Below are 26,716 nucleotides of genomic sequence, written 5' to 3'. Positions count from 1 at the left end.
GGAAGGGACCTCCAGAAGTTATCTATCCCAATGCCCTGCCTGGGGCAGGGTCATCCCTATCCCAACCATCCTATACAATCCATAATTGAAATACTACATAAGACTGCCATCAACCCTACCACAGGCCTCATAGATTTCATAGACATTGGGGCTGGACGGGACCTCGGGAGATCATCGAGTCCAGCCCCCCGCCCAAAGGGCAGGAAGTCAGCTGGGGTCATAGGAACCCAAATCCTAAAAGGTAAAGGAGGGGACCCACAAAATGCCTTGCTTCTATAAAATGTTGTCAATATATGCTCGAGAGTTTCCCCTTTGCGTTCTGATTTTAGCAATCCTAGCAATGAAAACTGCATAACTACTAAGGCCGTGTCCAGACAAGCAGGGGGTATGGTTTGTGGCAGTACATGCAGCGAATGTTAAAATGTGCCCCGCACTGCAGTTTTGCAGCACAGAGCCAAAATTTGCTGCTGGGATTTCCCAGTTGCTAAAAAAAAAAAAAAAAAAAGGAAAAAAGGGGCGCAATGCATGCACAACAAGCACGCGCCTGCACACACCGAGCTGATGGCATCCAAAGCAGTGGTCTGGCTACCGGCCGTGTCTCCGTGCTGCCCAACCTGTGCCCCTGCTGCTCCAGGCCTCCAGGTAAGACCGCTGGGGCTTGTCCCAGTGCTGACCCCGGCCTCCGGCTCTCCAGCCGAAGAGCCGGGAGGAGCTGGGCAAGGGCGGTTTGCCCGTTGCGGGACATTTTCTCCCACAACAAAGTGCACGTACAGAGGCATGCACCAATTTGTGCTGCTGCAAGTGCACACTCCAGCACATCTGGACGCAGCCTGCAAGGGAATCTGGTAGCATCTTCAATATCTTCAGCAATTCAGTGGGTTACCTGTCTGGCTTTAGGTGCCACGTTTTCTTTCACACAGCCAAACTGTTCCCGACCTAGCTGGGGATAACCCGGTCCAACGTGGATTCGCTGTAGGGTCTGGGTCCTTGCCCTTCTGTGAAGGTGAGAGGTTGTGAACTAGCACGGGGTGTGCGGCACCACAGCACGCACCTGCCTGGGACTGCCCAGATGCTGCAGCTCTCCACAGCAGCCTTCATTCCCAATGGGAACACCTCTCCGATCGCACGTGCAGGACCGCTGACATGCCCCAGAGGAGTGGAGAAGCGGAGTCCTTTGAAGTTAGGGTCACAGCAAGCAGCTGAGAGGCTCGTTCTGAATACAGCAACCTGCTGCAGACCAAACTGGACAGGAAGGGTCCAAGCTGTACTGTGGTTACAAAGGGGGGATTTTCAAAGGGGCTCTGGGCCTGGCCCCATGTCCCTGGGTCACACTATGATGCACGTCCCTCCCACTCACCCCTGACATAGGTAGCCCAACTTGGGAAACAAGGCAATGTAGCTGCTTCTCAGTGGCCCCAAATATCTTCCCAGAGCTCTCAGGCTCCCTGTCTCAGGGATACTTATCAGCACATGGTCCAGGCTCCTCTCCAATGACCCCATTGCCTTCTTTCTCTGATTGCCAAGCGATGAAAGGAGGAGCAGTGAGGTTTTTCTTTGTGGCAGCCTGAGGGTGCTGCAGATACGCCCCAGATGAGGCCTAAGGAGCACAATGATGAAATCCAGTAAGGCTAATGCCCATACTTGGGGGGCTGAGATGGACACAAGGGTGTGCACCCAGTGCTCTTGCACAATCCCCTTTGGCCAGCCCACAGCCACGGTGCCTCCGGTTGCTCTAAACAAGCAAAAAGCAACCCTCCCCTGCTCTGTTTCTTTCTCCATTGACAAGAAGGGGCTAGATTTTCTTGAAGGCTCATGCACGTGCCTTTTACTTGGAGAGAGGCTCGAGGGCGAGAAATTGAGAGGGAAAAATAACACACCACTTTTAAATGCATCTGTTGGCCTGCAGGAACCATGTTCCCTGTGCTGGGAGTATCTGAGGAAGAGGTTTTCAGAGAAGGGGAGCACAGAGGCGGAGGACAGGGACATCATTGTTCAGAAATTTCAAGATACGAATCTCTTGGAGGCCGTGCTTCGGGACCAGGTACTGCCTGCATCTGGAAGACTTAAGGGAAATGGTTTCTCTCTGTAGAGACAGCTGGGTTTCGAATGTTTCCGAGGAGGAAGCAGGAAGGTCGTTGCATGTCCTGCTTGGTTATTCGGAGAGAGAGAGATCCTGCAGAAAGACGTCCTGCTTTGGGGCTCTGCTCAAAAGCCAGGTGAAGGCAATGGGAAGAACCCCCTTGAATCAGTTGGCTTTCCTCCTTGCCTTCATGGGAACTGCAGGCCTCACAAACCACCGCGTGCGGCGTTCGAAGACCTGCCGCAAATGTCTCTGCACACGGGAGCGCTTTCTTTCTGCAGTCTTTGCCCTCTGGGTGATGTTCACTCCCGCAAGGGCAACAGGCACATGCCCTTGCATCCAGCTCAGCCCTCTGGCGAGGGCTCAAGCAGTAGATAACACCTTGGGCAAGGTCCTCTGTGCAACACTGACTTTACACTGAACACAGCCCCCTGGCTGACGGCCGCCCCTAGTTTTCCAGAGAGACTCTCAGCCCAGCAAGTAGGACTCTGGGACTTGGGGGGCAGGAGAACAGGGGTCTGCCACTGCGTGCAGTATGACCCTGGCAAGTCCCTTCCTCTCTTTGTGCCTTGTTTCTTTGGTCCACAAGAGGAAGACGGTGGTCCACCCTGTAGAAATCAGTTTTACATGTATGGAAGAAAAAGTCAAGTCTAAAGTTAATGGGTCTCTGGCTATTGACTTGACTATACATATTAGCAAGGATGGTGTCAGCTGGCCTAAATTTTGTGTGTTTACATATGTCTAATAATTTAATGTTGTAGAGCAATTATAAACATTTCAGTGGCCCCTAATCTGGCCTTACCTGTGCCAAATATCTATTTCATTGTACAAGGAAGCATTTAAATTGAACATCCTGAGCAGAAACCCATCATCACTGGATGGTTTTTGCAGGGCTCAGTAGTGTAAGAGTGATATTGTAGTTGTTATGGTCCAGAAATTATGCAAGAGGTGAGGATTTCTTAGAGTGCTACCTCTTATTGAACCAGATAAGCTTTCAAATGCAAGACCTTCTTCATCAAGTTTCTGAGCACAGTGAAAACCAGCAGCGGGGAAGGGGCGAGTGTTCAGTGACATTTTTTTCCTGTTCAAACCTCTCTTTCAAATTCATTATATTTTCTTTTCCTCCCCCAATAGATGAAAATCATACAGGACAGAAAGCACAGGAAAACCCTTTCTGCCTGTAGTGTGACAGCTGCCCATCAAAAAAAGAAGGAAAATGAAAAGCCCAGAAAACGGCATGTAAGAACATTTTTTGTTTTTCAAAAAAGGGGGAAATCTCCTCATTCCCTTTCCAGCTGCATATTTGTTTTCTACAAGCATTTATAGCATCCATAACATGTTTAAAAAGCATCAGAAATGGGCGTGTGGCTGAAATGCAGAAAGATCATGATGCCAATATTTTCAACGTCCGAATTTTCAAGATTGGATATTGGTGTTTTGAGCAGTCTGGCTCAGACGTCAAGGCCAGCAGATACCACGCTGACTCCTTATGACCTGTGCAAGATAGGCTACAGGGATTTTCATCGTTTCATAGCTGTTGTTAGAGGCTGGAAGGGACCTGGGCAGGTCCAGCTCCCCCAGCCAGGGTGGCCAGCGTGGGGATCGAACCCAAGACCTTGGCATTATCGGCACCATTTCATTCAATCCTGCTGTGGAAGGAAAAATCCTTTCATCCTGTGTAAGAAAACACGATCTGGCTCGGCAGTAGGTAATACCACAGTAGCTCTTAACAGTGTGGTGGACGTGCTATGGGGAAGAGTTTGTGAAAATGCAGCCACGACAGCGTGGGCAGTACTGGGGCGATTTCCCTCTCTCAGTATACTGCCCACAAGCCTCCCTGTCGGGTCATTTTACAAGGCGTGTATTTAGGGAACCGACCCCTTATCTTCACAGAATCGTCTTCTGTCTCTTTTGACTGAAAAATGTTTCTTTTCTCTCAGCGATCCGGCATTGCTAGACTAAGGATACCAAGTCCTCTTCCCTGGCTTACAGAAAAAGCTCGATGGCAGCAGATAACAGAGAAGAGAGAGAAAGAAATGTCTTTAAGACTCAAGAAAGTGTTCATCGCTCACTTGGATCAAGTACGGCTGGCAGAAGAGTAAGTCTGTCTCTCTCCCTGTTGCTTTGGTCTGCATCTCTTCTGGGAAAAGTGGTGATAAAGGGTCATGCTCTGCACATCTGTCTCCAGCTCTCCTGGGAAGTGCCAATGGTAGTAGACTTGGTCCTGTCCTGTGGCACCCTTGAGTGTGTGGTGCTATAAATGTAACACGTGCCCACAGCCAAAGCATGTTTGCATGCTTCTTTGCAGAGTTGCTGCCCAAAATGCGAAATATCTAAGAAAAATAAAAGAAGACCAGGAGAGTTATAAGACGGCCTTGGACAATCAGGTAAAAATCTGACCCTTTAATAAATATGGGGAGAGGGGGGTACTCTACACTTGGAGGTATACCACCTGGAACGAGACCAACATGCCAAAACTTCATCAACCCTCTAGCAAAACCCACCCCAACAGAAAAGAAAAACAAAACCCATTTCAGTGCTTTCCTAACTATTGCATGGCTAACACCTCTGTCACACATTACATGTAAGGCATGATTAACCAGTTAATCATTTCTTAAATTGTAACCGAGCTACACGTTAAAGCAATGAATGGCATCATAATACAAGGAATAAGCCACAAAGGTGCTCCACAAAAAATGTGTACTGACTTTGTGGCTGGTTCTTATTGCACAATGCGTGGCCAGGTGTGTCCCTGTGTCCGGGAGCCACAGCAGCTAAGGGGGCTCTCGATCATGGGAGCTGGCTACTTGCCGGTGCAGGGGGAGCCTGCGATTGCGATCTTGGGTTCTCTCCTGCACTGGCAATATGGTGTGATGGGATCACAGCCATAGCAGAAAGCATGATTGTGTGGCTCGTGCATCAGATCCCATTGCACCTTTACCTACATGTCTGGAAGGGGCCTGAGTGATACCGTATTATAAACCAAAATATCCTTCAGCAAGCTGTGAGAAATCTACCCTGCGATGAGGCAACTCACCCAAAAAACGCTGTTGTGATGCAAACAATAATGACCACCTGGGCGTTTTTTTTATGCTACCAGCTTTGATCATTCTGAGTTTCCAGAGCCAGGAGTTAGGTTATTTTCATACTAACATCTCCATATAAACCCAATACAGGTAAGGAGGGAACTTGAGTGGTTGCCAGGCCCTCAGGTTGGCCAACTGAACCTCATCCTGAGGAAGAACACCATTGCCAACAAGAAGCTGTTAGAGAGAAGACGCTGGGACCAGGAGTTTTCTGCACGCCTGAAGTTGGCTGTCAATATGAGAAAGCAGAAGGCCATCGCCTTGTGCCAGGTTCAAGAGCATAAAGAAAAGGTCCTACGGTGGGAAGCCAGGCGGAAGTAAGTGTGCCGCTCACTCGATCGTTCTCCTTCCTGTGAAGGCCAGGACTGAACTCCCTCCCAGAGCAGTCACGGGTTTTCTCTTTTTTCACTACATCCATCCAGGCTTTCACATAGGCACATGCATCACATGAGTCATGTCAGTCAGCCTGTGGATGTCAGTGGGGACTTCTCACATGCTTAAACCTAAGCCTGCATTGATGTGCTGTGCTGTATCTAGGCCTATGGGTGCCTGCACGTGACGTTGGCTTTTTCTAGCTAAAGATATCCTCTGGGTTTATTTCACTCTCTCAATGTACCACGAGGAGTCCCATTCCTATTTTGCATGTAACGTGTTTAACGCTCATCATTGGTTAATATGCAGTTACTAGTAAAAAACACTAGAGGGCAGAACTGGGGAAAATAGCAATTTTAGGTGTGGGCGAGAAAACCTGTAATGAACATTTCACGATACAACTCAACCTGGTGAAACAGTTGGCCATGGTAAAACTAAAACATGTTGGAGGTGGTCTAACTTGCCACAATAACCTACCAGGATATAAATGGTCAACGTGTATTTTCACACGTGACTAACCTAGCGAAACGGTGATTTTTGGTGCCATTTGGTAACCCACACGGTGTACAAGGGCCTGAAGAGAGCAAGGCCCAAGACACGTATTCTTTTTCCCTCTTCTTCCCGTTGTCCTCTTAGCTCTTCCACAGAGGTGCAGCTCAAAACACAGGATGACGCCTATTTTAAAAAGATTTCTGAAGGAAAAACAATAGTATACGGCCCCTAATTGAAAGAACATCTTAAACACTTTGCATTGTAGACTCCAGTACCACAAGGCCTGTGTCTCATAATGCCCTACGAGGTGTCTTAATATTGCATCATAAAGTGCCGAGGGTCGTTCAGCCAGTCGGATCTGCCACATGGCTGGACATTGCTAATATAATTTAATATATGGCGGGTGATGCCTCGCCCTGCTTAGGAGATTCTGCTTGCTGGTCAGTTCTGCATTCAGGTCATGCTGATCGTGGGCGACTGGTGCCTCCTGAGTCTGGGGGGAACCAGCTCACCGATCGAGGGGGTCCCCCAGCGGCCGCTCACCAAGCCAGCGGCAAAACCAGAATGCACTTTCGGTTTCACAGCTGGCACTTCCAGGGGGCGCACGGCTGATTTCAGGGGGTGCACGTGCATCCGCGTGCACCCCCTACGCATCACCAGTGATGCTGATGGTGGGGGACACTCCTTTAAAAGCAGAAAAAATAACACAATTGTGTGAGGGCTATTTTGTTGTTTGCCATAAAAGATCTGTAAATGGCCTGGAAAGTGCCTTATGAAAGTGGGTCTCCTACCAGCACTTCCTGGGGGATAGAAATTTCCCGTATGGCTCTCCAGGCTTGAATCAGAGCTGCTGGTCAGACAGCACAAAAGCCATCATCTGTAGGGCACGTTAGGCACTGGCAGTAAGGTTTAAACAGAAGATGTAGAAGTTTGTGGACACATGGGGAGAGTCCAGCGGAGGGCAATGAAAATGGTTGGGGACTGGAGGACATGATTTGTAAGGAGAGGCCAAGGGAACTGGGCTCATTTAGCCTGGAGAAGAGAAGACCGAGGGGGGATTGAATAGCAGCCTTCAGCTCCCTGCAGGGGGGTGCAAAGAGGATGGAGCTGGGCTTTCTCAGTTGGGGCAGATGGCAGGATAAGGAGCAATGGGCTCAAGTTGCTGCAAAGAACAACTGGCCCCAGGACAAATGCAGCATCTGGTTCAGAGAGGCATGAGCTTTCGTAGGCAGGCACCTGCTTCATGGTCTGACAAACTAAGTTGTTCTCCTGCTTCACCTGTGGCAGGTTAGGTGTCATGTCTTGTGTTGTGTCAGGGGTGACTGTAGTTTTGCGAAGAGGGTAGGCGATGGATTTGTATGGGGTGGTTTGCATAGGGCTGATCCTGCCTCAGGCAGGAGGTTGGGCGAGATGTGACTTCTGGAGGTCCTTTCCAGCCCCACTTCCCTGTGAGTCCGTGAACATTCATTCCTCTCTGACCCAGCGAGTCTCTCCCTGCCCTGCCTTCTGCCTGACCTCAAGCTAACGTGACTACCTCGTCTGGAGCACAGTAAGGACGTGTCTTTCAAAAGCCGATCACAGAACATCCTCCAGACTACGCAAGTAAAAGGATTTATGTAAAAATCCAGTAACAAAATTACTCGATGAGTGCATCTACACATGTGCTTTACCGAGGAGCTGACTAACTAGCTCCGCAGTAAAGCATCACAGTCTACACGTGCACCCTTACTAGGGTGCAGTAAATTAACTAACTCCACTATAGGATAGTACTGTCCAGGACAAGTGCTATCCTACAGTGGAGTAATTTATGCTGCAGCAATGCGTGTAGACGATGACCGGGGCTGGTTGGGGTACAAGGGGACTGCAATGCCAGGGCTGCTTGACAGCTAGCCCTGCACTGTAGCACCCTCATGCCCCAGCCACCCCTCTGCCACCTGGACCCTGGGCCTGACCCCCAGGGCCTCTTGTCAGCCCAGGGGCTGCTCCGTCCTAGCTCAAATTGCTGTGATCCTGGGTGCACATGTAAACACTGTGCCCGGGAGCAGCTGACTCTGGCGCAAATTGCACCAGAGTTTTTGCCTCAAGGCGAGTGCACGTGTAGATGCACCGAGTGGCAACTAACATGGCCAGTGCCCTTTGATGCCAGCCAGAGTGAAGCCGAGAGTCTCATTAGAGCTTGTTTTTCTTTTGTGCAAGTCAGCCTTATTAATCAAACCATTTGATCAATTTTAGGGGGAGCTGAGCCATCTTTGTAAGTGGTTGTGGACTGATGTAACTATAGACAGGGAGGTCTCACATGGTGGAGTGTTATTTGGGGACTCCTATGTGTAGGTTTTGTCTGGCTGTTGTTAGATGCTCTGAGCCTTTAGGACAGGACGGGATATACCGTAATCTAATAATTCCATCCATTGGTATTTCAGTGTTGGTGGCAGGGGCAGCTGTCTCCACTGCTGTCAACATCGTGGGAGCGCTGGCCTTGCTGTTGCTTCCACTGGTGGCCCTGCAGCACTACATGTCCCTGTCTACATAGTACATGTGGCACTACAAAATGCAGCACTGCTGGGAAATTCCTCTTTGAAAAGGCCGCACGTACGTGGCAGACGTGCCAGTTTTGTGGTGCTACAAACAGCACGAACATCTGGGCGGTCACTTTTGGAGCGGCCATAAATGTAACGTGTGCCCATAGCCAAAGCATGTTTCTGTGGTTCTTTCTAGGGTTGTTGCCCCCAGTACAAGAAGTCTAAGGGACAAAAAAGAAGGAAAGGGAAGGGCTAAGGCAGCCTTGGATGACCAGGTAAAAGACCGACACTTTCATAAACGTGTGTGTGTGTGTGTGTGTGTGCGTGTGCGCATGTGCCACGCTGGAGCTGTTCCATTGCACAGATTATACCAGCGGGGACAGTCAAACGTGCTAGCAAACCACCTCTGGGAAAAGCCACCCCAACAGAAAAGACAAGCAACACCCGTTTAAGTGCTTTCCTCTCTAATCCACAGCTAAATGACACTTTGCCCTTCAGAAAGCCCTGGGAAATCGACCCTGTGTCAAGGTCACTCACTAGAAAAACTCAGTTGTGATACAACCAGTAATGACCACCTAGGTGTCTTTTTCCCCCACCCCCAGCTTTCCTCTTTCTGCGCTGGGAGTTGTGTTCGTTCCAAAGTAACTTCCTCACACAATCCCGATGCAGATAAAGAGTGAACCCGAGCAGCCGCCAATCTCCAAGACGGACACATCGAGCCTTGCCTATAGGAGAAGTGCCATCTACAGCCAGGATCTGCCAGAGAAAAAACTGCAGGACGAGGAGTATTTCGAGTTTCCTCCGCCTGCTGCAGAGGAGGAAAAGCCGGTGGAGATCATCGGGGGTCAGGCGGAGCAGCAGGGAGAAAAGTTCCCGTTGCTGGAAATCAAGAAGTAAGCATGGGGCTCACTTTAATATGCCTTTCCCTGGGAAAACCAGAACCAAGCTCCCTCCCAGGGCCGTCGCGAGTTTTCTCCTTTATTACTATGTCAGTCCAGCCCTCCGCATAGGCAGGTGCCTAACATGAGCCACGTTGGTCGGTCTGTTGTTGTCAGTGGGGACTTCTCACAGATTCGGTTTAATCCACTGAAGTGATTTGCTGGATCAGGGGCTGAGTGAGGAAGGCTTGTATCCAGAATGAGAAGGAAGCACTGAATGGCTACTTGAGGTGGCCAAAATGTCATTTCAAAACCATCTGGTAGGTGCCGTCCAAGCCAACAGGCATGGATAGCTTGAAGGGCTTTGCTGCATCGGGCTCTAAGTGAGGAAGGCTCAGGGCTGTATCCAGAAAGGGGACAAGGCACTGAATGGCCACTAAAACCATCCCACAGGCGCCACCCGACCCAAGGGGCACAGACATTTCCAGGCCTGACGGTGCTAAGCAGATCAGCACCTAGATAGTGGGCACAAATTACTCAATAGACCAGTAGTCCCAACTTGCGGGCCTTGCCCGGAGGAATACTTAAGTAGTTTATGCAATGCTTCCTCAAGACAGACCTGTTTCTGTGCATGGTGCAGGGTGAGAGCGCTCTTGTGGAAGGGCGGACTCTGGAGTCCTATCTTGGATCGAAACGTGACAAAAAATTAAGGATCTGAACCTGCCCCCGGCCCCTCGTTTCAGACTTCAACCACTTTAAGGAACTTGGGTGTGGAGGGAGGTACCGCGCGCCTCTGATGTCTTGCAAGGATGCAGTGACCTCCCCATCTCGGGGCAAACGTCAGCCCCAGCAGCCTTCTTGCTGCTCAGACAGGGGGGTCCTGTGCTACAGCCCATCCTATGCTGCCTGTGTTGAAAAAGGGGCTGGGGTTGGTGGGAGATTCAGCCAAAAAGCCAGAAAGTGAATTTTCCAATGGTTCTGCAGGCGGATTGAAAGAGCTCGGCAGGTTTTAGATCCAGTGGACAGCTGGGAAAACAGCACAAAGTTTAAGAAACAGAGGACTTTTGAGAAGAAACTGCTTGAACGGTAAAGATCCCCCAACACCGAAGTCATCTCCCTTCTGCCTCTTTCCCTGCAAGCTCCCTTTCCCCCCCCCAGCAGACCTGTTTAAGGCTTTGCCCCCAGGGAAGAGGAGCACCCCTCCTTTGTACCTGATGTCAGTCCTATTTCAGGCTAGAAAGGGGGTTGGGGCCAAGCCTCAAATGGCCACCCAAGTGCCCGAGTCCAAGCTGAGCTGTGCACGAAGTTGCAATTTCCTTCTGTCTCCAGTGGAAATCATCACACAGTTGCCCTTGAAAAATCCCACGAGGTGCCTCTCTACTCTTTTTTGGCGCCTTCAGGGATTTGGCCCGTAGGCCTGTCACTTGGAGGCAACAGCTCATGCTCCAAGGTCAAAAACCTCAGTTGCCAAAGAAGGACGCTGCACCTCAGGGGCACAGGGCTCGCCTTGCTCAGTCCCTCTCTGCACAGCCTCATATGTGACCCCACTGCGGTATCCTATGCACGGGCTCTGCACCATATCCTAATGTACTGAGAGTCATTCAGTCCCTCACATTTCCAGCCTCCCAACCCAGGACCACGTTCAGCTCTGTCAAAGAGCCGGCCGTTCCCATTGACAATAGTGGGAAGGGTTGCAATGAATTAGATGGGCGTTATTTCCCACCATCGCTTTTTGCGACGCTAAAAATGTAACATATGCCCACAGCTACATCTCCGATGAAAAGCTTGCAGAGAAAAGACAGCAGGACCAAGCAATGGAGCGCCTGAAGCTTGCACAATATAGGCAAAACCAGAAGATGGTCCTTCTGGCCCAGCTCGTGCAGCAGAGAAGCAGTTTCTTTGCACAGATACCCAAGAATATGCCGTAAGCATGCAGCTCAGTCTAATGCAGGGGCGGGGAACTATTCAGGGGGAAGGGCCGCTCACTGAGTGGCAAGGCATCAAGGGCCACATAACAGGCAGCCCTGGGCAGATAAATATTAATTTTCTAAATTTTTTAGGGCTGGATAGAAGGGCCTGGGGAGCCGCATCCGGCCCGTGGGCCTCATTTTGCCCACCCCTGCTCTAATGCGCCTTTTCTGGCAAAGGCCAGACCCGAGCACCCTCCCAGAGCAGTCACGAGTTTTCTCCTTTTTCACCATGTCAGTCCAGCCCTCCACATAGACGCTTGCCCAGTGCGAGCCATGTTGGTCCATCTGTTGTTGTCAGCGGGGACTTATCACATGCTTAAACTGAATCCTGTGTTGCAGTGACTTGCTGGATCAGGGTCTAAGTGAGGAAGGCTTGTATCCAGAGAGGGAATGAGGCACTGAGTGGCCCCTCGAGGTGACCAAATATCACTTCAAAACCCTTTCACAGGTGCTGCCCACCCCAAGAGGCATGGCCATTTCCAGCCCTGACAGTGCTAAGCAGATCAGCACCTAGAGAGGGTGAGGTCTATCATTATTTGATAGACCGGTGGTCTCTCAACCTTGCCCAGAAGAACATTTTAAATAGTTATTTTCAGTTTACACCAGACAGGCCTGTCTCAGTGTATATCGTTCCACCCCAAGCTCTTGTAGGAGGAGATGGCCTAGATCCGTATCCCAAATCCAATGACAGAAGTTGAAGGATTTGAATGTGCCCCCCCCATCTCAAGCAGAGACAAGTCTGTCACCGCAAGACCCGCGTCTCGTCATAATGCCCGAAGGGGTGTCTTAACACAGCGTCACGAAGCGCTGGGGATCATTTGGTCCATTCAATCTCCCACTCGTCCGCAACCGCGAGCCACATTCAGCTCCGCCAGAGGGGCGACCGTTCCCCGGGAGCGCGGCCGAGGGGCTTGGGCTGAAACTAAATGGACTTGTCTTCCCCGATGAGCTAAAGTTAACGCGCTTCTTTCTTAGGCTTTGGGATGCAGACATGTATTTTGTGTTGGACCCTTGGGAGGATCGCAAAACCCATCCGCCGGACGTTACAAAGGCCGTTGGCAGAGACGCGCAAGCAACTGCGGGGAGTCTGGTATTTGGCCAGACTCGAGCTGCATTAGAGGAGACAAAACATCTTTTGGGGAAGCCCCCTCAGGTTATGGGGGACAGGGCCCAGTGAAATGTCCTCCTGCCCCTTTGATGCTGCCAGGCCCTCCCTTACGGCCTTGCGGTCCTGCCCCTCCTGCCCCCAGACGTCCCACCTCCCAGTGGCTGCTACTTCAAGTCTTGCCCAACTCCTCCAAGGCCTTCCCGCTTTTTAAGGGTTCATAATTAAACAGCCTGCACTCATCTCGTCTGAGGTTTTAGATGGACGTCCCATGCAACACCACCGATGGGACTAAGCAGGGAGGGAGTTGCTGCGAGAAGCGTCTCGGCAGGAGGACTGCTTTGAGGAGGCTTTTCTGGGGGCTGGGAACTGGGGGTCTGATTGGAGCCTGAGGATTAAACTAGTTAATACCTGGCACTGCGGGGTTTTGTAGGGGTTATTTTTCCCTCCCCTCTGGAGCAACTGATTGACGGGGCTTGCTCTGTAGGAGGTTGGCTTAGCTAATTGAGGGGTGGAGCTAGGCCAGGCAGGGTTGTAAGTAGGGATCTACCCAAGTCCTGGTGAGCAGAGCCAATTTTGCAGCCTTTTCACGGCGAGCCCGCCCCTCTGCACTGACTGGCTCTAGTGGCCCCACCCCTCACCACTGATTGGCTGAGAGAGCTGCCCCCCCCCCCATGTGCTCCCGTCCCACACCACTGGCTGGTGGAGAGGGGCAGAGCCAATCAGCAGTGAGGGCTGGGTGGAGGAGGGGGAGGCTGCCATCATGGTTGCTCCCCATCGCACTGATGGCACCCCCCCCCACAAGCAGACCACCCACTGGGGAGCCAGCATTTTATTTTTAGTAAGTTGGGGGCTTTTTGATTTTGCAGATTTCGTGAGCAACGCCTCATTTTGTGGTTTCCGCGAGATCTGTGAAATTGTAAATTAAGTTTAGGGTTACCATACGTCTGGGTTTTCCTGGACATGTCCTCTGTTTTGGCCCCCTGTCCTCCTGTCTGGGCGGGATTTTAAAATGCAAGCAAATGTCTAGGTTTTTGATCTTCCACTGCTTGCATGGGGACTAGCAGCTTGGGACTGCTTCAGGCTGAGAGCAGCAGGCAAGGTGATTGGCTGTCAGGAGTCACATGCTCTGTGCGCAGGCCCCGGCAAGCTCCCAGGTAAGAGAGACAGAGCGCGCGCGCACGTGTGTGTGTGCGCGCACGTGTGTGTGTGCACGTGAGCTGTGTGGGCAGCAGGGCTGGAGGGGCAGGGGCTGCAGGTTGGGAGTGAGGGGCACCAGCTGGGCTGGGGGGCGGGGGTTTAGGAGTGAGGGGCAGAGGCAGGGCATGGGCATATCACTGCCCCCACCACCCATCATATACCTCTCCCCCTTCTCCATCCTCCCTCCCCCTCACAGATGTACTTTTTTTTCTGGTGATGCTGGAAATATGGGAACCCTAATTAAGTAGGTCCCTATTCAAAAGAAGCAGCCTCTTGTGAATAGGGTGAGCACCGAACAGAGGGAGTTTGCCTAAGGAGTTCACTCTAGGGGGGAGCCAGCGAGCAGGGAAGTGTGGGCATGGGGCACAGGTGTGGGGCTTTGGTGTGTGGGTTTTTCCTTGCAGCTGAGATGTCCTCCGGGGAGCAAAGGAGGCATATGTGGAGGCTGGGTCAGCAGCTGTGACCTGTGTGAAATGTGCCACGTCCACGTGCCTCCCAGAGGGTCAAGGCCACTTCGCCTGCACCGAGTGTAAGTTGGTGTCTGCCCCGGAGGAAAAGCTTCGAAGGTTGGAAGCACGGGTACCCGTGCTGCATTTATATCAAGGAGAGGGAAGATTATTTGGACAGCCGTTATGAGAAGCTGGTAGTGGAGAGGCCAAAGGGAAATGAGGAGAAGCGGCAGCGTGACCACTCAAAGAAAGAGGGTCTCCGGGATTCAAGAGGAGCAGAACAAAGTCAGCAGCTGCTTTCAAGCCCTCTGCACCGGCACAGCTGAGAAGGAGGCGGAGGAGAGGACATCTGCAGACATGATGCAGAGGACTCGGCAGCCTAGATAGCAGGGAGTACAGGGCCTTAGGGATGGGGATTTTAGGACCACTGCACCAAGAAGGATGTGGCTGCGCAAGGAGCTTCTAGCATGCCAGAAATGCAAAAAGAAAGCATACAGGCAATGGAAGAATGGGCAGGTCACCAAGGGCAAGTGCCAGGGAATAGCAAGAACCTGCAGGGACAAAATCAGGATGGCAAAGATAAAGAACAAGCTGCACCCGTTAAGGGAGGGTAAGGACAAGAAGAGGGTCTACAAGTAGGTTGGCCAAATAAGAAAGAACAAGGAAGCTGTGAGTCCACTGTTAAATAACCTGGGGCAACTCTTAACAGAAGATGCAAAGAAGGCCGAGCTGCTCAACAGGTACTTTGCCTCAGTCTTTGCAAAAAAATGAAGTTGCAACCAGACACCTAATAAGCGTTATCTGAATAAGGAATGGGGCAAGCTGAGGGAGGAAATAACAAAAGAGCTGGTCAGCGAGCTTTTGCTGCGTCTGAATGTATTCAAGCAGCCAGGGCCTGATGAACATCACCCCAGGGTACTCAAGGAACTGGCAGAGCAGATCTCAGAGCCCGTGGCAATGACCTTCATGAAGTTGTGGGAGATGGGCCAGGTACCAAAGGACTGGGAAAGCGCCAGCGTAGTGCCCCTCTTTAAAAAAAGACAGAAAGGAGGACCCAGGACAGTATAAATCAGTTAGCCTCGCCTCAGTACCCAGGAAGGTACTGAAGTATAGCCCAGAGAAGTCTATTTGCAAGCATCTGGAGGAGGAAAGGCTGATCACAAGCAGCCAGCTTGGATTGACTAAAAATAAATTGTATTAGATGAACTTGATCTCCTTCTTTGACAAAGTAACTCTGTGGGTGGATGAAGAAAATGCGTGAATAAGTAATATAATAAAGAATAAAGTCTGCAGTCACGTGGACAAATATGATCTGTTGGGGAAAGTCAGCATGCTTTTTTGTAAAGGGAAATCCTGCCTCAATCTGCTGGAGTCTTTTGCATGTGTTAACAAGCCTGGGGAGAAGGAGGATCTAATTGCCACTTTCAAAAATCTTTTGACCAAATCCCTCACCCAAAGGCATTTAAAAAAATGGAGCTGCAATGGGATTGTAGGGGAAGGGTCTTTTGTGGACTGAGATCTGGTTAAAAGATAGGAAGCAAAGGGTGAGGTCCCCTTTCAGGATGGAGAGAGATTAAAAATGGGGTCCCGGAGGCATCTGTGCTGGGCCCCATTTTTTTCAACATTTTCATCAGTAATTTGGAAATGGGGCGGCGCAGTGAAATCTCTAAGTTTGCTTATGTCACGCACTGAGGTGTAAGCAGTCTGCCTAGTGGTTAACGTGCACCAATAACCAAAGGTCCCAAGGCAGAGCCAGGTTGAAACTAGAGGGTCAAAGTCTGAATCAAGGCTAAAATGACCAGCAGAGCAAGGTCATGGAGCAAGCCGGCTTAGGTGCCTCTATCATATCCCCCATCAGCCCCTCTCCTTTCCAAACAGGAGTCCTAGCCTGTTCAGTAACTTCCAGCAGACAGCTGCTCCCTACCTCTGATCATCTGTGCCCATTCTGTACCTTTCTAGTTTCACTACGTCCTTTTTGAGCGGTGGAGATGACAAATGAAGACCTACTTCACCTGTGACAAGTTTGGGTGTTATATCTTGTGTTGTGTCGGGGTTGCCTGTATGGTAGTTTTGCTAAGAGGTTAGACAGTGGATTTGTATGGGATGCTTTGCATAGGGAAGATACTGCATCAGGCGGAGGGTTGGAGATGACTTCTGGAAGTCCTTTCCAGCCCTTCTCCTCTACGATTTCTATGAACTGCATGCCCTATTCAGATATGGGTGCGCCATGGATTTATCCAGTAGCACAGTTACGTTTTCTGTTTTGTTTTCAATTCCTTTTTAATGATGCCTATTTTCTTGGCTGTTTTGGTTGCCACGGCTCATGGACCTGATGTTTTTAGAGAACTGTCTACAGTGACTCCATGGTATCTTTTCTGATTCACAGCAGCTAGATCACAGCCCCGAGCTGTGTATCTAGAGCTGAGGTTATTTTCCCCCTGTGAATTATTTTGCATTTGTCAACAGTGACGTTCATCTGCCACAATCAGTGGTGGCAAGACAAAAGACCAAGGGATCCAGCTCTATGCTGACAAACATGACATGTAACTTTTTCCAGGCAATGAAAACCATTTACTGCCTAACGTCCCATGGCCCTACTTTCCTGCATTTCCTCCTCAGAGACAGTGGATCTATCCAAGCTAGGTGGAAAGACCACTTTGCGGCACTCCTGAACTATGAGTCAACTGTGGCAGATACCACCACTAAGTCCATCCCCCCCACAGCCTGAAAAGGGATCCCTCACCAACCCTCCTATCCTAGACAAAGTCTGGTGTGCCATCAAGGAAACCAAAAGCAGCAAGGCTACAGGACCAGATGGCATACGTGCTGAGATCTGCAAGGCTAGTGGTGAGCAACTGGTGCTGAGACTCCATGAATTTATTCTATGAATTCAGAATAATGAAGAGGTCCCCGGGACCTAAGCAATACCAACAGCACGACTATCTTCAAGAAAGGAGGTAAGTAAGTATGTGTGTGGGAGCTTTCAAGATATTGCCCTCCTTTCCACAGCAGGGAGGAGCCCTGTCTGCATGCTCCTGATCCATCTTCTACCTCTTGCTAAGGAAGTCCTGCCTGAATCTCACTTAGCTTCAACCCACCCTTTGGGACAACTGACATGAACTTTGTTGCCTGCCAATGTCCAAGAAAAATGTCAGAAACAACATCAGGACCTGCATATGGCCTTCCCTGCTCACACTAAGGCCTTTGTTTCCATCAATTGAGAGGCCTTGTGGAAAGTACTGGCTAGATTTGGACGTCCAGAAAAGCACACCAAGGTCCTGAGGCTTCTTCATGACCAGAGGACCAAAGCTGTCCTATGTAGCGGATTGGAGACAGATCTGTTTGTCATCCGAACTGGAGCCAAGCAAGGATGTATCATTGCCCCAGCTGTCTTCTCCATTTTTTTTGACGGTCATCTTGGTTCTCATTAAGGGCCTCCTTCCTTCTGGAAGTGACACAGAAAACTGAACAGATGGAGGGCTCTTCACCCAGCAATCCTCTTCAACCCCCCATACCCCCACCCCCCATATACTTACCTGCTGTCCAGGATGCCTGGTTGTGTTCCCAGCCACACGCACGTGTGCGAGTGCACATGCTCACGACACCCGGTGTCCTGCTCCCCACAGCTCCTTGCAGGCAGAAGCGCGACCAGCCTGCAAGGGGAAACCTGCCGTTTCCCACAGATCCCTGCACAATGCTGCGAATCCAGGACAAATGCTGTCCCCAAGTCATGCGGCCTCAGACCGGGACTTAAGTCTCCCATTCTGGGACTGTCCCGCCCAATTAGGGACGGGTGGTCCCCCTACAAAGCACTGGGGAGGGCACTCTGCGGCCCAGGGGCTGCCTCATTAATATCAAAAGGGACATCAAGGAAGGGCTGGCTAGTTAAACAGGGGGGTTATATAGAGGACTAGGAGTGCGGGCAGAATTAGGGTGGCCCTAGGGGATGCCACAGCTGTCCTACAGCCCGTCTTGCTACAGTGGCATTCACCCCACCCAGCAGCTGGTAGTGAAAACCTTGTGGAAACCTCCTGCCTCAGGTACTGCATGGCCCCAACACTATACAAGCTCAGTGACCCCCCGTCTTTTATCTGTTTAGCCTCACAGCACTTGTGCAAGGGAGGAAAGTGCTCATCCCCAGTTGAGAGATGGGGAGTGAACGACCAGAGACACCAAGGCTCAGATCCTGTTTCACCTACCTAAGCAGCATGTAGGTGGACGTAGGTCCCCAGCTCCGATCCTCCTCCTGAAGAAGTCTTGAATGTTTCTCCTCTGGGCACACGCTGCGGCTTAGCCCTGAGGCTGTCACAAGAAAGCAGCTGTCAGCAGGCAGCTCCACCATCATTTGTGTTACCTGGTCTCCGGGCATTCAAGCAGGGTGAAGTGGATCATACTTGGGTGCCTAAAGCCACTTCGATGCCTAAGAGGTGGACAGAGAAGTAGCCCTAAGGCTCAGACCGTCAAAGAGATTGGGCACCAAACTCCCACTGATTTCAGACTTCAGGGGCTTGCCCAAGATCGGTCTGAAAGCCTATAGCAGAGCAGGGAATTGAACCTGAAACTCCTAAATCCCAGGCTGACAGGTATTCAGGTTGTAGCTGTATTGGTCCGGAGGCAAAAGGAATCAAAACGCGTGGCAGAGGTGATATCTTTTATTAGATCGGCTAGATATTTGCCAAAAAAGATACCTTCCAAATTTTCTCTGAGCCAAATCTGCACAAAATGAACCGTTCCAACCACGCCTTCAGCTCTCCTATGAAATACAAATTTTCTTTTCTACCCAAGACAGCTTTTGCAATCTTTGCAGTCTCCTATGCCTGCCTCAGTGAGACGCTCTGCACCATCCCCAGCTGCCTGGAGAGATGGTTCACCCTTCCCTCCCTCTGCCCCTGCCCACGCTGTGCGTACTGGCTCTCACCCCACCAAAAGCATGGAGGCAAGGAACGAAGGGGCTTCCTGACCGGTGAGGAGCTTGTGACTTAGCTGGGCGCAGGCTGTAGGTGCGTGCCAGAGCAACAGCTAAATGGAGCTTCCCTGTACCACTTCCCCCCCCGAGCTCCTTGGGCTGGGCAGGTTTTGTCTGCAAGACCCTGAGACCAGCCTCCCCACACTCATCGCGTGTAGTTAGTGAATGGATCGGGAGCTGGGGAAGGATACTAAGCACTGAGGCTGGGATAAAGATTCCCACCCCTGCCTGTGTCTCATCTACTGTCCACCTCAATTTACATTTTAACTGACTGGCTTTCTTGCATACGTCCTGGCCTCTGGCTGCTTTACCACTCCATCCAGGACGAGCACAGACCACCTGCAGGTGCTTCCTCAGCCCAACAAGGGGCGTTTGTGTCCGAAAGCTTACTAAGAAAATGTTTTCCAGTTATTCGATTTGGTCTTATAAAAGATATTGGATGTACCTCGTTGGCCCATGTCCCTCCCCTGCACACACTCTAGGCCAATTCTTCTGTTTTGCCATGTGCCCACCATTTTCCATTTTTCTGCTCTCCCTTTGCGGGGCTGGAGCAGGCCAAGTTTGAATCAAGCAGAGAGCAAATGAGCTGCTCCAGCAGCTCTCCATGCTACCCCGGCAGGTCAGCGGTGCTTTTAGCAACACTCCAAGGAGCTTGATGAAAGAGCTGCATTATCAGAGCGTGAACATGAGCTGGAAAACCCGCTAGATGGCACCGTCAGTATTTCAGCACAAGGCCAGCTCAGTAAAGAATATCTCAGGATAGAGATGGCTCCTGATTTGAGCGTTACAAGATGCTGCAAACTCTTGGTTAGGGCTACAGGTTGAGCACGCTCTTCTTTCTTCCAGCGTAAAGGAAATCCATCCTTGCTCACACGCGTGAGGTGTTAAACTGGTGCACTATCACCCCCCTTTCCATCTGCTCCATGTCAGCACTGCCTGGAAGCGGAAGGGAGAAGCAGGATTAAAGACGTAGCCGCTTTGCTCTGAACCATGCTGGCGGAGCTGCGGCTGTGTAACAGTGGATTAGATCAGGACCCTTTGCCAGCGCTGCACCGCTTATGTTCATCTGTGCCCTGAGACTCTCAGTCGCTAGCAAAGAGAGCATGCACTTCCACCCCCTCAGCGCCCTGCGATTTCCCCGACAGCTCCCATCCGCCTCTCCCTGCTTGATGTCTGACATGCTCCCGACAGAAAACTGAACAATGGTGGGATGAGAAATCATTAGGATACCACTGGGTATTCCAAAAATATATGTAGCTGAGAGTAAGGTCATGGGGGCTGAACTGAGACCGGCCCTGGCAGAAAGGCCAAATTTCATTCCGGACTCATAGCAGAGGTGATATCTTTTATTAGACCAACACGATTTTTGCAAAAGAATTTCTTTAATTGCATTTCTTTTTTTTTTTTTTTTTAATATTGTTTTATTCCAGACTCGGGCTCCATTTCTTTTAGGACCAGGAGAATTATGAGTCGTAAAGTGAAACTCATAGGTAGTGAGTTTAAAATGAACAAAAGGAAGCCCTTTTTCACACAGCCTGTCATTCAGGTGTGCAACTGGTTGCCACTGGATGCCGACAGTTTAGCCAGATTCAAAAAGGGGCTGGACACATTGGTGGAGGAAAGGGCAGACCTGGACACGGGCATGGGTGAATAGGGCGGCCACACAGGGCCCAGACAGAAAGGAGGCCCCAAAATAGTAATTTTCTTTCCATTGTCTGATTATTATCATCACTATCTCTGGCAAGCGGGGCCTAACACTAGAAGTTTGCCAGGAGTCTAGGCACGGTGCTGGGAAAGGGGCATCAGCAGCTATTGGGCACCGGAGTTAGGGACGCAGCCTCTGAATCACAGCTTCCTAGCCCTTAAATGCTGGAGGCTGCAAGTGCGAGAGGAACAGTGCGAAAAACCCTGGCCATACCAGGTTGGCTCTCTCTTGCAGCATCCACTCCCTGCCCCTGTGGGACCAAGGATACTGGGCAAGATGGACCTACAGTCTGACCCAGGAAATGGCCGTTCTTATGCTCTTATGACCTGGGATAAATCACTTGGACTATGTCTACACCGAAGCACGGAGGTCAGGGAAGGCTGCAGGACCTGCCTGGGAACCTGGCAAGGGCTAGCTCCTGCTGAGCCAGGGCTCCCGCGCTGTGCTCTGGCGGTACCCAAGCCAGCACAGATCCATTTATACTAACACCGCAGCAAGACCTGCAGTGCAGACACACTCTTAGTTTTTGTCTGCTCCTGTCCCGTGAGGATAATCCTTCCTTTGCCTGTCTTCTCCAGTTACTTGGAAGCCTGTTAGACAAGGGACTGCCTTGTGCCAACGAGCTGTGCCATTATGCCTGATCTCAGCTGCTGTAATACCTATCATTCGGTATAGTTTTTATTCATCTTTGAGCAAGCTTTTTGCTGTTATTCAAGGCCCATAACCCACTGAAGAGTAGCCAGTCCATTAGAAGGCACTTTGATTTATTACTGTTCAGAAAGGAGCACAGATATGGCCAGTTAAGTGCAGAAATTAATGGGTTCTGGATTTCCCAGCAGCCCCAGAGTATCAATGAACACTTAACTGTAGGTGATTTATTAACTTTGTGCGAGTCAAAATGTGTGTGTGTGCTTGTGAGTCACCATGTGTGCATGCGTGTGTGTGTGTCCATGGAGAATCCACAGCAAACCTTATTGCAGTCATCTTGTAGCCACTGGGTCAACACAGGAGCTATTCTTGGAGGGGTTTTCAATACACTGAGGTTTCCCATGTGCAAAAAGATCTAGTGTTTCTGGCTTTCCTTCGGGGCGAGAAATTGATCCCATCCGGTCAGGAATATACTTTGCAGCAAAGTGCAGTTCCCTGGGGAAAGGCAACCCTGTGAAAATCGTTCTCTGGAGCTCAGGTTTATTTTCTATCAGTGACTCCAGATCGTACTTGCTCAGCTTGCAAGTTAAAGGTAGTTTTTCTCTGTGTCAGCCCTGGAAGGCTCAATATGAGGAGGAGGGTGGTGGGAGAGAGGTTTATAAGCATGGATCCTGGTTTTCTCTGATTTAAAAATGTGGCTTTGGGGTTACTTTTTAAAACCAAAAACCAGGGGTTTTTTTTAAATCAGAGAAAACCAGGATTCCTGTTCATAAAGCAGATCATTCTTCTCCGTGGGCACCTGCAAAGGACAGGCTTTACAGTAAACGCTGCATTAGACATCGAATGGCTGAATAATATAAGCATTGCACCCAGCTCCCCACAAGGCACGCGCTCTGGTAAACACACAAGACAAAAGCTGGTATTCAAGCTGTGTGCAAACCTCTTAGCTTGAAGTTATTTTCTTTTGTAAGCCACTCTTGCCGAAGATGGATTGTGATTCCCCATCAAGACAGGAGCTGGCACAGTAATAGAAAATAGAGCGGGTGGGCACCGCAAGATGTCATCAAGTCCATCCTCTGCCCCAAGGCAGGATCAGCTGTAACTGGACCATTCCTGGCAGACGGTGGGTTTATGTTCCTGCATGAAATGGAGCGCGGACCCGTTGGTGTGTGGGACTGGGGACGGTCCCGCGAGTAGCGGGCATTATACTATTGAAGCTCTGGGGGCATGATCACCTATAGGGTGTTTATAGAAACAGGAATCCACACTAATCTCTGCTGGGGTACAGAATCACAGTAAATGATGGTTGAAGGGACCTCAGGAGGTCACATCTAGTCCAGTCCCCTGCTCGGAGCTGGACCAGCCCCAACTACATCATCCCGGCCAAGGCTTTGTCAAGAAGGACGCTGCAGAACCAGAGCCATTGGAGTGGGTGTTTGCACTGCCTGTCACAGTAGGAGACAGGCCACCTCTGCCCAGAAACCAGTTGTGCTGCTCCCAGGGGGAAAAAAAGATGATCCCCCACAAAAAACAAACCATTTTCCATCCAAGACATAGCACAGCCCCCGCGTGATGCATGGTAAGGAATAAGATCCCAGCTTGGGGTGGTGGAGGCTTCATCCTAGCATCTGCTGTTACATGCTGAATAGAAAATAGAAAATCCTTAATGTGCCTAACGAAGGCATCCCAGGTGAACCGGCTGAAGACTGAATACAACAGGAATGCTAGGTGCAGGGAGGAAAGCTGTGATACGAGGGTGCTTGTAAATCCAGCAAGAAAAGCACGACTGGATCCAAGAGATGGAAAGGAAAATCACGAGCATTCAAATGAGATATGCATTCCTGAGAGGGAGGACGGTTAGCACTTGACACGGCTGCCTGAGAGATGTAAAGTCTTCATTCTCCCTCTGCCTGAAGAAGGGCCCGAAAGCTTGCAAAGAACAATTTTTCCAAGTATTTAGTTGGTCTAATAAAAGATACCGCATCTACCCAAAGATCCTTGCCTGCCTATGTCCTTAGACCACCACGGCTACAACCAACGCCCCCAGCCAGGACCAGGTATCACACGCTGGTTAGCCAGGAGCTCTTGGACCTGAAGGTATTTCTAGATGGGTTTCCACAGCCTCCATTGTCTGGATGTCCAGCGGACCACTATCATGGTCCTTTCCAGCCTCAGCCTTCTTACATTGCTCCATCTTGATCAAGGGCAGACATTTAGTGTCTCATCTGAGAGCTGCCTTGCCCACAGAGCTGCCCCCGTTGCAGTTTTGTTTCCTTTGCAGGTAGCTCTTGCTCTTTCGGGCACGATGGCATCAGTGGAGAAAGCAGCTAATTAATCGGCCGCCTCTGGCATTAGTGACGGGACATTACCTTGAACAACCTTGGCCTTGCCTTGAGTTTCCTCAAGCATCTAATTTTTTGACAGCAAATAATTCAGCATTCATTGTGGCCCCCAACTTGTCTCTCTGGCTGGCAAATGGCTTGAAGAACGAGGAGTTTAAATTAATAGATACATAAATATTAATACATAAAAAAGACATCAAGATGAATAAATACATTAAAAAAAATCTCTCTGTCTAGGTACATGTATGAAAAAGGCATAAAGATTAATAAATACATTTTAAAAAAAAATCTCTCTGTCTAGGTACCTGTATGATTCCTATCACGGAGGCATCTGAGTGCCTGCCAAAATACATCAAGCAACTGGGGGGAGTAGGCTGTTACTGTATGGAAAGGGGAAAGGCAGAATTTACTACTGACGTTCCATAGGCTGCTGTCACGGCAAATATTGTGAATTTTCCTGGGGGTCGTTTTTAACAAGGGGACCGGCCACTGGAACAAGGTGCCAAGAGAAGCCGCGGATTCTGCGGCCATGCCTCAAGAGATGGAGAGTGCTGGGCGCTCCTCTCCCTCCCCTCCAAACCTGATGGCAGATGAAAGCTAGAACAGCTGTATAATCACTAGAATGACTGTATCCTTATTTACTGCAGTGCTGTAATGCAGGCAGATGTCCGCTGGGACGGATCGGAGAAGCCAAACATCTTTAGTTGAGCAGAATGCAACGAGAAAAGAAAGTCGGGTCATTGATATGCCTATCAGGAACATCCAGAGTCGTTATAGTTGCTATTGTCTGCCTGTGCCTGTCAGGCAATGAATATACCCCAGCTACCGAAGCCAGTGGCAGTGATATGGTTTGTGCCCTGACTCCCCAGCCCCCCAAAAACCAGGTTTATAGTCACAGCAGGCCTTCCCTCCGCGTGTGCAAGTTATTACTGCTGGAGACCTTGCCTCTTCCTTTGCAGCCTTTGGTATTGCCCACTGGCAGAGGTGAACATGGGGCTGGATGGTGAAAGTCAGGGCATCCTTAGGGCACACTCCAGGCTGCTCTGTGGCAGTAGGAGCCAGCGCTGGAGGGCTTGAGCATGCTCTGCCTGCCCGAAAACTGCTCCAGAGCCCTAAGTTCACCCACAAGGCTGCTCCAGACTTGTCTGACCCACCAGAGACCAAGGGTTTGAAAGCGAGCCCGGGGAATGAGTCCAGCACCATCTCACAGGCGAGCTTCTGGCTCTGCAGTGAAGTGTCAGCAGCTGTGGAAACGCCCAGGCTGGGACAAGCACCAGCCACGAGCCCTAAGACAGTCCACACAGGACGTCAGCAAGGGGTCCCGGTGCATGACAAACCGATAGCTTTGCTTCCCGATTTCCCCGTGGGGACGCACCCACTGGCGTGGAAACACCCTCGAGAGGAGAATCCAGCCCTGGGGTGATGCACGAACCCCAGAACAAACACATTGATTCAAGAAAGGAAAGAGGAACACAGGTCACCCTTCGATGGAAGTCAACTCCCTTGTATTTGCCAAATGAATCATCTGCTGAGTATCTACCCCTCCGCCTTACTCACACGGCCACTGGACTCTGACTTTTCCCTAGATCGCTTATCCGCTCCCTTTATGGCTCAGTTTTATTGGGGATCTTATCTCCTCTTTCCTCCTGAGCCACCGTCCACCGTTTTCAGGGAGCCTCGGCACAAGGCACACGTGCACGTCGCTGAGCAGCAGCAGCAGCAGGACATCAAGATACGGCGGGTTTGTCTGACGTTCTGTTCCCGCTGAGCTTCACATCAGGAAAACGACGCCGTCGCTGACGTTTCAGCCTCAAGGACCGCAGGGCTCGTTTGCTGGGTAAAGTCTGCTTTGGTGGGGCTTTCACTCCCGCTGAAAGCATCTGTATTCATCGAAAGGACATCTCACCCAGGCCGCTAAAGCAATTAAAGCGGGCGTCCCGCTGCTTGGACCGTGGTCTGCGCTCTTCGGAGCTGCCTCCACTCCTCTCTTACACTTACCTGTCCGTCTCGCACGGCCAGGGCGGCCTTCTGTCATCGGGGATCTCTGCTGCAGCTGGCCTGGGTGTGAGCGGACACGCTTCCGGTTACCGTGTCCTCCCTGGGGCAGCCCCGCTGGTGGGACCCCGGCACGGTTCTCCCTGCTGCGGCGAGCCGAGCCGCGCCGCTCGGGGTCGTCCCTGGGCACACAGGGGAATGGCTGGGGGCACCAGGGGGACACCGGCGTTTGAGCGATTTAGCTTGCGTCCTCACTGCAACGAGGGTGAGTCACGGGCCACCTATGCAAGGGCAGACCCGGGGCGAAGTCGAAAGCACTGCTGCACGCGGGCGAGAGGCTCTGTGCGGGTGGGAAGAGATGGCGTTCGCTCTTAAAAGTGCACGTAGCGGCCAGGACAGCGCGGTAAGTCAAGATGCCGTACGCCTTTCTCGCCTACGCAGGAGCGCACTCCCCCTGCGCGTTCCCGCCAAGGTTTCATAATGTCCACGGGGACAGAGACTGGTCCCGGGGGGCCTTGCACAGCCTGAAATTAGGCGTCTTTGTGCATGGCTAGACATTACCCTGCACACAACCAGGCTACAGCGTCCCTTCGGTTGTCCCGGCTGACTCAGGTCCGTGCTCCCGAGCACGATGGGAGAAGGTGGTGAGGCCTTCAAGCCGCCATTTTCACTTCTCTTTGCCCCTGTTTATTTTAAGAATTGATCACAACTCCCTTGCACGAGTAGGTCCCCCAGCGCTCGACGGAGGCCGTCGGTATTAGTACGCCCATTGCACAGATGGGAAAACCGAGGCACAGAACAGGGACGTGACTGGTCGGCAGCTGGGATTGGTATCCGGGCCGGGGGCGGGGGACAGTCCCAGACTGCCCCCGCTCGCCCCCTGCTCCATGGGGTGCCCCGCCCAACGCC

At 51.0% G+C, this 26,716-nt stretch overlaps 1 protein-coding gene across 1 annotated transcript; it reads left to right on the top strand.

Moving 5' to 3' along the window:
* Positions 1-561: 561 nt before the first annotated feature.
* On the top strand, positions 562-12,729 carry CCDC81 (coiled-coil domain containing 81). The gene is made up of 11 exons (XM_019528547.1): positions 562-642; positions 1,907-2,041; positions 3,215-3,319; positions 4,021-4,178; positions 4,389-4,467; positions 5,257-5,483; positions 8,746-8,824; positions 9,219-9,442; positions 10,412-10,513; positions 11,193-11,351; positions 12,373-12,729. Exons 1-11 carry the CDS (start codon positions 562-564, stop codon positions 12,572-12,574), a joined length of 1,551 nt encoding a protein of 516 aa, XP_019384092.1. The 3' UTR covers positions 12,575-12,729.
* The last annotated feature ends 13,987 nt before the right edge of the window (positions 12,730-26,716 follow it).

This window comes from Crocodylus porosus, unplaced genomic scaffold (assembly GCF_001723895.1).
Source record: "Crocodylus porosus isolate Cpor-Errol unplaced genomic scaffold, CroPor_comp1, whole genome shotgun sequence".
Lineage (NCBI taxonomy): Eukaryota > Metazoa > Chordata > Crocodylia > Crocodylidae > Crocodylus > Crocodylus porosus.
This window is presented reverse-complemented; position numbering and strand designations above follow the sequence as displayed.